The sequence below is a fragment of the Arachis ipaensis genome, chromosome B07 (assembly GCF_000816755.2).
Source record: "Arachis ipaensis cultivar K30076 chromosome B07, Araip1.1, whole genome shotgun sequence".
Classification (NCBI taxonomy): domain Eukaryota; kingdom Viridiplantae; phylum Streptophyta; class Magnoliopsida; order Fabales; family Fabaceae; genus Arachis; species Arachis ipaensis.
In genome coordinates this window covers 106764702-106776322 of record NC_029791.2, presented here as the reverse complement: position 1 = coordinate 106776322, position 11621 = coordinate 106764702, and the positions used below count along the sequence as shown (strand labels likewise).

The window sequence follows — 11621 nt, the reverse complement described above, 5'->3', positions numbered from 1 at the left end:
ACACACTAGGTGGAGTAAACAGAAACCAAGAAACATAAGTACAACTGAGCATAAAATAAAATAGAACTACTAACTTAAGAGAGTAAACAACCCCTAGTCATCTTCGGCATTGCCATCAACAACCAAAGGGAGCACCCCCAATTCACTCGTCGGAGAGCACAAAGGATCTGTTGGAGATTTCCACGACATTTGAGCCTTTATTATTGAACACTCGATTATTCCTTTCCAGCCAAATTGTCCAAATTACAGCAAAGAAACCAACCAACCACTTCTTCCTCTCATCCTTTCTCTGTGCGGCAGTCGTCCAGCTCTCAAAGTGTTGCTTTAGTGTACCTGATACGGTCCAGTCTCTTCCAAAAGTGTACAGCCAAGCACCCCACACCTGCCAAGTGATCTCACACCCGAGAAACAGATGAAAAATAGACTCAACAGCCTTACAGCATAACGCACACGAATTATCAAGCTGGTTAATGACCCCTAATCTGCATAGTCTTTCTTTAGTATTCACCCTCTCAACCAAGACAAACCACGAAAATAATTCGACCCTAGGCAGGACGAATCCCCTCCATATAGCACTAGTGAAGTTATAATAATCTAATTTAATAATATTGCTAATTACGTTCGAGTTCTAACGTAAAGATCATTAACGTTAATTAGTATTCTTTAATACTCGTTTACTAGAACTTTTTATGGCATAATTGCATGAGTATCTAGCTAGATAATTTGACAAAATAATAAATTAGAAACGAATACATAAAAAGTAAATGACTCGGATATTTATCGTACCCAAATAGGTATGCATAATTGCATACCATGACCATGAGGGACAGTATCATGTGAGGGTTGTGGTCATGTGCATGTTCTCCAAGGCCCACCCTCATTGTCGGGCCATTACGGATTGGACACCCTCTCCTCTTGCTTAACCACCACGCCCCTTTTCTGTAATTTTCTCGCATTTGGATCACCTTTATTCACTGATGTGAAATCTTATATATTCCAACCGAGACACTTGCTCTATAAACAAGGACAGAATCTTCATTTGCTTCAAAACCCAACATACATTGAGATCACAACAACACAAAGTAAAACAATTAAGCACCATGATGAAGCAGTGGTTCTTTGGAGCTGGTTTGTTGGTTCTGTTAGTGGCAGTTGAAGTAGAAGCAGATGGTTTTGTGAAGACAAGAGGGGTGCAGCTTGTGCTGAATGGTAGCCCCTACTATGCCCATGGTTTCAATGCTTACTGGCTCATGTACATGGCCTCTGATCCATCTCAGAGGACCAAGGTCTCCTCTACATTTCAAGAGGCTTCAAATAATGGCCTTAACATTGCAAGAACTTGGGCTTTCAGTGATGGTGGATATAAACCTCTTCAATACTCTCCTGGTTCTTATAATGAGCAAATGTTCCAGGTACTTTTTAATCTTTTAATCTTCAATTAGTAGTAGTATATTATATCTGTTACTGATTCATTTCACATTGGACTGAAATTAAAAGGGGTTGGACTTTGTAATAGCGGAAGCCGGAAAATATGGGATAAAGCTTGTGTTGAGTTTGGTGGATAACTATGAGAATTTTGGAGGGAAGAAGCAATATGTGGAGTGGGCAAGGAATGAGGGTGGACAGTCCATTTATTCTGAGGACGATTTCTTCACAAATTCAGTTGTTAAGGGATACTACAAAAATCATATCAAGGTAATCATAACCATGCTTTATTTTTGCCTATCCTTTCAGTTAACGTTACAAGCGTGAGGAATGTATGAAGTTAGTCTGCAAAGAAGAATGAGGAATTTACAAGATGAAAGACTATTAATTTATTATTTTTAAATTTTAAGTTGGATGTAATGTCTTTTTATTTTATGTTCTGGTCAAGAGCTTTCCGTGATGGCCTGGTAAAAAGTGTTGGATGAATCCAAGTTTTTGTTTATGTTTTGTTATTGTAGACTGTACTTACAAGACGTAACAGCATCACTGGTGTTGCTTACAAAGATGACCCAACCATAATGGCTTGGGAGCTTATGAACGAGATTAGGTGCAAATCAGATCAATCAGGAAATACAGTTCAGGTATAAACTAACGAGATTGCATCACTTGCAATTAGGATTCCAAGTTTCGTCACCGACACACAACCTAATGTTTAATGGTTTCACAGGGTTGGATTAGTGAGATGGCATCTTACTTGAAATCCATAGATGGAAACCACTTGCTAGAAGCTGGTCTTGAGGGTTTCTATGGTCAATCAAAGAGTGACTCTAATCCCAACTTCCAAGTTGGAACAGATTTTATTGCTAATAACCAAATCCCCGCCATTGATTTTGCAACAGTCCACGCCTACCCTGATCAATGGTCTGCTTCTTTATTATTCACCTACCATTATTACTTTATCAAATAATGCAAACTGTTACTATGAATGCCTTCTTAAAAATTCACCAAACAAATTCTTAGAATTGTTAGATTTTGATCTATCAATGATCATACTATTGTTATTGTTAACTATGTACACATTAAAAATTCTTCTAACATAGTTATATAGATTAGTGATATGGCTATTACCATGACGATGAAGTGGTTGTATGCTACTTTCCATGAGCAGGTTATCAAGCTCAAGCTATGAAGATCAAATATCTTTCTTGGGAAAGTGGCTAAATGAGCACATCCAAGATGCACAAAACACCCTTCACAAGCCAATACTAGTTGGGGAGTTTGGTGTTTCAACAAAGAGTTTTGGTTCTAACTTAGAACCAAGGGAAAGGTTTTACAACACCGTGTATTCTGCCATATACTCATCGGCAAGTGGTGGTGGTGCCGCTGTTGGCGGCTTGTTCTGGCAACTTCTGGCTCAAGGACTGGATTCGTTCCGAGACGGTTATGAGGTTGTGTTAGATGAGAACCCCTCCATGGCTGCTTTGATCTCTCAAGAGTCTCAGAAGCTGAACCGAATTCGCAAGATGTATGCCAGACTTAGAAACATTGAGAAATGGAACAAAGCAAGGGAAATCAGAAGCTCACAATGGCATGGTGGCTCTGATGCCAGAAACTGAGATAAGCTTCACCATGCAATATGTCATATTACTATATATTTTATGAGTGAGAAAAAAAAAAGCTGAGAGTGAGACCGAGGAAACAAGAGTTGCCAAATTTGTAAGCATTGTTTGACAATGAATTGTTCTTCACAATAGTGTCCCTCCGCTCCACTAAAGATGAGTGGTATATTATTGTTTATGTTCTTACTAATTACTAGTGACTTCTGAATTTCATAGTCTTACAAATGTAATTGTGATCAGCAATTTGTAAACATGTTCTGTCCATGGATTGTTACTTCATAATAATATAGTATCCCTCTACTACATATGACTTCTCATTATTGGAATTTTATATCATGAACATGTAGTCCTATTTGTTACACGTAATTATTACTTATGATCAAGAGAAATAAGCTCTGGCTATATTACTTATTCAAAAACTAATAAGTTCTTTCCTGGAACTAAATTGTACTAATATACAAGAAGCCAATGCTACATCTACAAATATTCAGCGAGTTAATTATAAATAAGGTCTTAGACAAAGAGGCACGCTTGATGATTTGAAGGGCTTCATATTACTGTTCCATCTTTGATTGTTGCATTTTTTAGAACAACTGTGATGCCAGACCTAATGTAGAATCCTTCATTAGGCCTGTCTGCTTCTTCCACACCCTGAGAAATCAATATACATTTATATATTCAGACAAGTCTAGATAAAAACTCAGTAACTAAATCTTTTTACAGCAATTTTCGGAAGCAGCACTTACATCACCATTTGCAATAATCACATTTCTTCCTATCTTGGCATTCTTGTCAATGATACAATTCCTTCAAAATGTTGAGTATGAAATTAGCAGACACAAAAATGTAGGGAACCATTGGGGTTATGGCAAGTAATCGAGTTTCTTCGACTGTTGCTTTAGAGTCCAATAATATATGAATCAAACTAGTTATTTAAGAGACATATTAATGAAACCTGATTTTGGTATTCTCTCCCACACCAATTGGAACCTTTCCTTCTGCTAGAAAGGATGCAATTTCAGACTCAGTTTGATAATAATCAGCACCCATCATCATGGTATCCTGAAAACCAAAGGTCATAAAAGGCTTAAAAATATCCATCACTCAATAGGGGTGTTCATGGATCGGATCCGATCCGCATATCCGTGGTATTTATCCAAATCCGACCCGAAAATTGCGGATATGGATCCGATCCGCACACTTATAGGATCGGATTGCGGATTTTATGTAGGTATCCGCATATCCGCGGATCCGCAAAAATAAATAAATAAATAATTAAATATTCTTCTTATGTTTTATTTCAACTAATAATTATCACATATGTTGTATTATTTTAAAAAGAGCAGGAAAAAGGAATTTTATTAATATTTTTTTAATAAAAATAAGCTTTTAAAAATATTTTTGTGTTTTGCGAATATATCCGATATCCGATCCGATCGGATCCAAACTTAAAAATTGCGATATTGGATCCAATCCGATGATTTTAGTGTGGATCAGATCAAGATTTTGGCCATATCCGATCCAATCCGCGTTCACCCTAACTCAAGGTATCAACTCAAGAAGCTACAATTTACATTTTGCCAAAGGGCTCATCTAGAAATAATGTTAACATAACCTGTTTCAAAGTGAAATAAGCACCCTGATCTTGAATCTAGGCGCCATTCTCGAAAAATATAATTTTTTAAAAGATTTTTTACAAAAGTAAAAGTGATTTTATGTTTGGATATCTCATGTAAAAAAATCTTTTTAATTTATCAATTTTGTTTAGATAAAATAAGATAAAAGTACTTTTTTGTTCATTTATTATGTGAAAAACATCCTTTTTTTTAAGAAAAAAAGATCTTTTAAAAAAAATGTAAATTGTAGTTTCTCAAAAAAGATTTTTTTTTCTAGTACTTTTACTTTTATTATTAGAAATTTTCCAAACACACTAGAAAATAAAAAAAAAGATCTTTTTTCATTGAAAAAAGATTTTTTTTTATTGATTTGGGCTTGTTTGGGTGAGCTTCTAAAAAAATATATTTTTTCGAATTATCTTTTTTAAAAGATCTTATATAAAAGTAAAAGTAATTTTATGTTTGGATATCTCATACAAAAAAATCTTTTTATCTATCAATTATATTTGCGTATAACAATATAAAAGTACTTTTTTGTTTTTTAATTATATGAAAAACATCTTTTTTTTAAGAAAAAAGATCTTTTAAAAAAGATGTAAATTACATCTTCTTAAAAAAGATTTTTTTTTTATTTTTCTAGTGCTTTTACTTTTACTACTAGAAATTTAACAAACACACTAAAAAAAAAAATCTTTTTTTTCATTAAAAATATATTTTTTTTATCAAGATAATAACACCAAAACAAGCATTTAATGACGTCCAAACAAGCACTTGACAGATGTATTATAGTTATAGACTTATAGTCTTGTCATATTGAGCAAGTATAGAGGAGTGAAAAGCGAATCAGATTTACCTTAAGCTCCACACCGGACTCTAGACGTGAGCGCACCCCAACAATAGAATGTTGAACGCTGCACTCCCTCAAGAAGCACCCATGAGAAATAATTGCATCCACGATCTGTGTCAATCGTTTGCACATTCAAAAAGTACCACCAACAACAGAAACTAATCAAGCAATCTTATAGTTTGCTGTCATACCTTGCATTTTTCTACTTTAGTGGGTGGTAGGAACCTTGGGGAAGTGAAGAAAGGAGTCTTTGGATCATAGAATTCAAATTTTGGAGGCTGCAAATGATAACATATATGATTAAAAATTTAGTAGAGTTTTCTTTCTGAATTGTGAAACATTCCAAGTTCTGAATCATATATTATGCTTTTCATCATCTTGAAAGATTCCATCTGTTTTTTAATATAACTATGATAATCGTTCATTTCTGGACTTTATAATCACCCACCCCACTTAATTCTAGTCGAATTTATTACCATGGAAACAATCAGTTAATGAGGAAAAATTAGAAGAAATCAAAGGATAGGTTTTAACAAACCTGCTCTGTAAGGGCCAAATTTGCGTCAAAGAAAGACTTTATAGTTCCAATATCTTCCCAGTAATCATTAAACAAATATGCCTGAGAATGAAAAGCAAACATTAAGCTACTGCTAAACATAAGTATGTTTGCCAATGAGTAATAACTCAAATGGCATAGTCTCTCCATACTCATGTAAGAGGTTGCGGATTCGAGTCTCCCTATCTTTGGTAAAAAAAAAAAACATAAGTATGTTTATTTTGGTTACTAATGTAAGATTTTAAAAAGAATAAAAATTATATTATTCGCTTACCTGGACATTGTGATCTTTCACAGCAGATGGGATTATTTCAGATCCAAAGTCATTGCACGAAGAACAGCTCCATCTTAGTAGTTTCAGCAGGGTTTCAGTTCTAAAGACATAGACACCCATTGATGCAATGTAAGGATGTTTCTTTGCTTCTTCTGCAGATAACCCGAGGACAGTGGTGTCAACTTTCTGCAGTTATAAATCAAGCATTAGCAAGGCAACATGTAAGAAATATGAGGCTTTAGATACCATTAGCATACCATTTCCTTCAGATCAGATCCCTTTGGCTTTTCTGCAAACTGTACAATCCGTCCTGTTTTATCAATTTTCATCAGCCCATAATCTGATGCGCGGCTGCAAGAAAGACAACAGCAATCAACTCCAAATGCAAATAAGTATATAACAAAACCTGTGAAATTTTTGCATCTTGCAAATGAATTGGTATGCCTCAATTGTAAAAGATTGAATCAGACCGAATCAGGTGTAGTCAAGTAGATGTACCTATCATCCATGGGCACACACGAAACTGTGATATCAGCATTTGTGTCGATATGTTTCTGCAATGACAGTCATCATTAGCTTTACAATACTCAATCCTAAGAATGGTTGATGTAGATATGTAATGTTGATTAGGAATCATATAATTTGTACCTGTACAAAGTTCATATAGTCCATTCGGTAAAGATGATCACCAGAAAGTATCAATATATTCTCAATATTCTTGTTCTTGGCATCCTGCATCACAAATTGGCAATCCACATACACATTCACCCTCTTCCATATCAAAGCAGTACTTTAAACACTGTAAGCTTTTACCTCAAAGACCCATATAAATTGCCTCACAGCATCAGCTGTCCCTTGGAACCATTTCTTCCCTGTTTCTCCAGGTGTTTGAGTTGCAGCCAAGACCTGTTACGAGAACGATACGATTCACTATTATACCACCCTCATGCTTTTGTCCTTGATAAATTGCTGTAAGTATGAACATGTTCATATCTATAAATCCAATAACATTTATTGCTACTGACCTCCACAAAACCATCCCCAAAACTAAGGCCATTTCCAAAGCTGTATAAGCGAGACAAGTGACGATTGAGGGAGAAAGAGTTGAACTGAGTTAAAATGAATATTTTCTTGATGCCACTATTGATGCAATTGCTCATAGGGATATCAATGAGTCTATAACACCCTCCTATTGGAACCTGCAAAGTCCATTCAAATTTCCAGAAAGCTTGCATGAAACAATTAAAACAAAAACCACTCTCAGAAATTTGTACCGCAGGTTTGGCTCTTCTGCCAGTAAGAGGAAAGAGGCGAGTTCCAGCACCTCCACCCAAAATGATAGAAGCTACACCTTTTGGGTCTGCTTCAGGGGTTTCAAAATTATGTTCCTCCTGGAATGCCTTAAATTATTATGCACCCAAATCAAAATCCATTCATCAAAATATCAAGGAAAAAAAAAGGATTAATTTTTGTTACAATGCAGTTGTAATAGTAATTTACCGTGGACTCTTGATTCACATCTGATGTGAGAACAGCGTGTGCAGTTGCAGGCTTGGTTGATTGAACACTCAAGAACGTTGTTGTTGTTCTTATTTGAGGGGCTATTTTAGATTCACCCCAGAACAGAGTTGCTCTGTTTCTTCCAAATTTGTTACTAAGTTGAACTAGATTGGTGGCACTCAGTGCTGCACAAGTTGAATCCATGGCTCAACTCAAAGTCTCAAACCTGGGGCTACTGATGAAAACTAGAAAAGCTAAACCTTTTTCATAAATTTTCCAATTTTTTTTCAGGGGAGTTAAGGAATCAAACAGAAGAATATGCAGCTCAAAGAAAGAGAAAACTGGCACCCAATTCGGAAATGTAAATGGAGAATGGAGTAAAAGTCAGAAGCGGTCACGAGAAACCTGCAACTCTCTTTTCTCTGACACTGACTCAGCAGTGGCTGCANATGTAATGTATCTGTTATTTTAAAGAAACTCTCTTGTATTGGGTTAATATATTTCTTCCTTTGCTATGTGCATTGTTTGGAACTTTGGATCAATTTTTAACATATAATCAATCCGAATCAAATTATAAAAGATCGGTTTGATTTGGTTATAAAGACGATTGGATCCTATTTACAATTTTGCAATTTGGAAATTTGATGAATTTTAAAAATTAGATTATTCAAAAAAAATTAAAAAATAGATACAAAAATAAAATTAATTCATGCACGTTAAAAATAATATTTAGTTAAATTGAATATTAATGCATATCTATTTGTCCTCTTTTCGTTAATCGAATCAAATTTAATATTATTACTAAGCTAAGGGCAACATTGTTATTTGACTAATCTGGCTGTTCTTGAAAACACTACTATTTTAAGAAAAACATAAAACAATTGCTTAAAAAAAAGTAATATTTGTAATCTGGAAATATATATTGTTATTTTAGCTTTAATAATGTTATTTTTTTATAAATTCATACAATATATAATATAAAAATAATCATATATAAAGTGGAATTATAAAAAATAAGAATGAAATTATTATTTGTTTATAATCTTTTCAAGAGAGTAATGATTTACAAATATATGGCATCAATGCTTTCACAAAACAAATGTATTATTCTGTTATTCGCGAGATCCATCTTACCATCTACAGCTCCTACTTGTCGCATGGAAGTTGGAACAAAACAATAACTGTGATTTTAATATTTTATATTGTTTGGCTTTTAATTAATTTCCATTAGTAAATGATGAAGATAAACGTTAAAGATGTTTGATTAGCTGGTGGGTAACGTAGCGATTGTAAAAGTATTAGGGAAATTGATTTTGTAAATTAAGCATGAGAACACATGCATGTGAACTTAAAAAGGTGGCGTTTCTTATCGGTGCGGCTAATTAAGAGTTGAGACGTTATAACTTATAAGTTATAATTATATCAATGGCTTATTTTGTTTGTGTAGCACAAGAAAATATTATTTTTCTGTTCATTTATATATAAAAAATATCTTCCATTATCGAAGGGGCAGCAATATAGCCTCGTTACTTGTAAGATGAGAGAGTTGCTTCTGTTTATGAATGCGATACAGATATTAATAATGTGAATGAAAGGTTGCCACCTTTTCAAACCAGGAAATGATGAAAAAGAAATGGAACACATCATGTGATCATGTCGATGCCCATTGGACATGGGGTTTGAGAGTTGCTGTTGCTTCAACGCTCAATATGTCTCAACAACTCTCAACCGTTGACGAGCTTCGTTGACTATGACATGTATGTCTTCTTCCATGATTATTCCAATCTTAGTGCTGAGTGCACCATGGTTTGTCCAATTGTCCCCCTTCCCAAACACAACTCTCTACATGACTAATTAAACTTCCATCATTCCTCACTAATACCACATTTGGTGATTGTTAGATCACTCCGCTAGATATATAAGTCTTTTCGTAAATAAATCTAAATAAATTAATTTTATCCCAACAAAATTTACTTACATAAGGCATATATGAAATTATATTGTTCTTTCTTTAACGTTTGTATCCTGCATTCCTCTTCTTTTTTTTTTCCTCCTCCTTCTTTATGTTTCTCCTCATTTTTTTCCATGTATTTCATCCTCATTGTCATTCTTTTTATTGCCGCTCTGTTATTGTTTTTTCTTTATCTTCTTATTTTATTCTCTCATAATTTTTTTTTAAAAAAAAGAATTTAAATTTTTGCAAAATTTATCAAATTAAAAATACACCGAAAAATTTTCAAATACACCAATCAAAACACACAGAAAGTTTTTCAAAATATACCGAAACAAAAATGGAACAGATTCATCACAATAGCAATTCTGATTCAGAACTCCTACATGAAAATTTTGCTACAAATGCACAAAAATATTTTTTAATGTATTTTTTTTCTTTTTTTTCTTATTTTTTTCTTTCTTTTAGTTGAATGAATGTAGGTTTACCATCTTCCAAGTAATTTTACAGCATTATGTGTTTTTTCTCCTTCTTTGTTTAATTTTTTTGTTTCTATTCTTGTTAAGAGAGTAAAACAAGAAGAAACTTGAGAGTAAAACAAGAAAAAAATGAATAAAAAAAAAGATGACAATGATGATGAAAAAGAAGAAGGAGAAGCAGCAACAAAAGATAAATAGGAGGAAGAGGAAGAGTTTTGAATTATGTAGAACTTATCAAAATAAAAATACAACGAAAATTTTTCGAAATACACTGGAAATTTTCCAAAATACACCGAAAATTATCCAAAATACATCGAAACGAGAATGGAACAGATTCATCACAATAATAATTCAGATTCAGAACTCCTACACTAAAATTTTGCTACAAATGCACAAAAATATTTTCTTTAATCATTTGTTTTTCTTTCTTTATTTCTTTCTTTCTTTTAGTTGAATGAATATAGGTTCATCCTCTTCCAAGTAATTTTGTAACATTATGTGTTTCTTCTTCTTCTGTATTTGATTTTTTTTTATTCTTGTTAAGAGAGTAAAACAAGAAGAAACTTGAGAAGGTAAAGCAAGAAAAAAAAGATGCATAAGAAAAAAAAAGATGATGATGATGATGAAAAAGAAGAAGAAACAGCAGAAGATAAAGAAGAGGAAGAGGAAGAGTTTTGAATTATGTAGAACTTATCAGAATAAAAATACACCGAAAGTTTTCTAAAATACACCAAAACGAGAATGAAACAGATTCATCACAATATCAATTCAGATTCAGAACTCCTATATAAAAATTTTGCTACAAATACACAAAAATGTTTTCTTTAATTTTGGATCAGGCAACGTCATCAATATAACAAAAATTTTATGATAACGATAACGACGATACATATAAGAAGAAGACGACAACGATGGCTATAACGATGATAATCATGATGATGAAGATGATGTAGGAGATGGAAGAAAAGAAAGGAGGAGAAGAAGTTCCAATGAGAAAAGAAAGAGAAAGAGGAGGAGAAAGAGGTGGCGGTGTTGGTAACGACGATAACGAAGAAAAAGAAGAACATGCAGCAGGGGCGCGAAGAAGATCGTCGTATGCACGTGAGTATAAATGATTTATTGGACTTGTTTGGTTAATTAACTTGTACGTAGAGATTTATTCTTGTTAGATTAAGAGCTTGTTTACCTAAGTTTTTCTGTAAAGTGATTTTTTTATAAAATATTTTTAAAAAAATAAAAATAATTTTATGTTTAGATATTTTATATAAAAATATTTTTTAAATAAAAATATCTTTTAAAAAAATATAAATTAAAACTTTTAAAATTTATTTTTATTTTTTAATAATTTTACCTT

General features: G+C 33.2%; 2 protein-coding genes across 4 annotated transcripts; one reads left to right on the top strand and one right to left on the bottom strand.

Moving 5' to 3' along the window:
* Positions 822 to 3375, top strand: LOC107610113 (mannan endo-1,4-beta-mannosidase 7). Its single transcript, XM_016312191.2, has 5 exons — positions 822 to 1412; positions 1498 to 1695; positions 1944 to 2066; positions 2153 to 2346; positions 2594 to 3375. The coding sequence occupies exons 1-5, from the start codon at positions 1101 to 1103 to the stop codon at positions 3039 to 3041; spliced, it is 1275 nt and encodes a 424-aa protein (XP_016167677.1). The 5' UTR covers positions 822 to 1100; the 3' UTR covers positions 3042 to 3375.
* Positions 3285 to 8278, bottom strand: LOC107610112 (glucose-1-phosphate adenylyltransferase large subunit 1). Of its 3 annotated transcripts, XM_016312189.2 has the most exons (15): positions 7838 to 8278; positions 7612 to 7737; positions 7363 to 7536; positions 7151 to 7243; positions 6986 to 7069; positions 6836 to 6891; positions 6595 to 6688; positions 6338 to 6523; positions 6046 to 6126; positions 5699 to 5785; positions 5514 to 5618; positions 4000 to 4106; positions 3791 to 3851; positions 3555 to 3695; positions 3285 to 3506 (listed from the first exon to the last, which is right to left on the bottom strand). In XM_016312189.2, exons 1-14 carry the CDS (start codon positions 8039 to 8041, stop codon positions 3594 to 3596), a joined length of 1560 nt encoding a protein of 519 aa, XP_016167675.1. In that variant the 5' UTR covers positions 8042 to 8278; the 3' UTR covers positions 3285 to 3506; positions 3555 to 3593. The 3 variants fall into 3 exon arrangements, with proteins under 3 accessions (XP_016167675.1, XP_016167673.1, XP_016167676.1); XM_016312187.2 differs by having other exon boundaries at positions 3288 to 3695; XM_016312190.2 differs by having other exon boundaries at positions 3288 to 3695; positions 7612 to 7728.

Bases quoted from the DNA above. Each gene is read 5' to 3' on its own strand.
- LOC107610113 (XM_016312191.2), top strand. From the start codon at position 1,101: ATGATGAAGCAGTGGTTCTTTGGAGCTGGTTTGTTGGTTCTGTTAGTG. The intron at 1,696-1,943 runs GTAATCATAACC...TTGTTATTGTAG, and splicing joins ACTACAAAAATCATATCAAG to ACTGTACTTACAAGACGTAA. The intron at 2,067-2,152 runs GTATAAACTAAC...ATGGTTTCACAG, and splicing joins AATCAGGAAATACAGTTCAG to GGTTGGATTAGTGAGATGGC.
- LOC107610112 (XM_016312189.2), bottom strand. From the start codon at position 8,041: ATGGATTCAACTTGTGCAGCACTGAGTGCCACCAATCTAGTTCAACTT. The intron at 6,689-6,835 runs GTACATCTACTT...TCTTTCTTGCAG, and splicing joins TGTGTGCCCATGGATGATAG to CCGCGCATCAGATTATGGGC. The intron at 5,786-6,045 runs GTTTGTTAAAAC...TATCATTTGCAG, and splicing joins ATTTGGCCCTTACAGAGCAG to CCTCCAAAATTTGAATTCTA.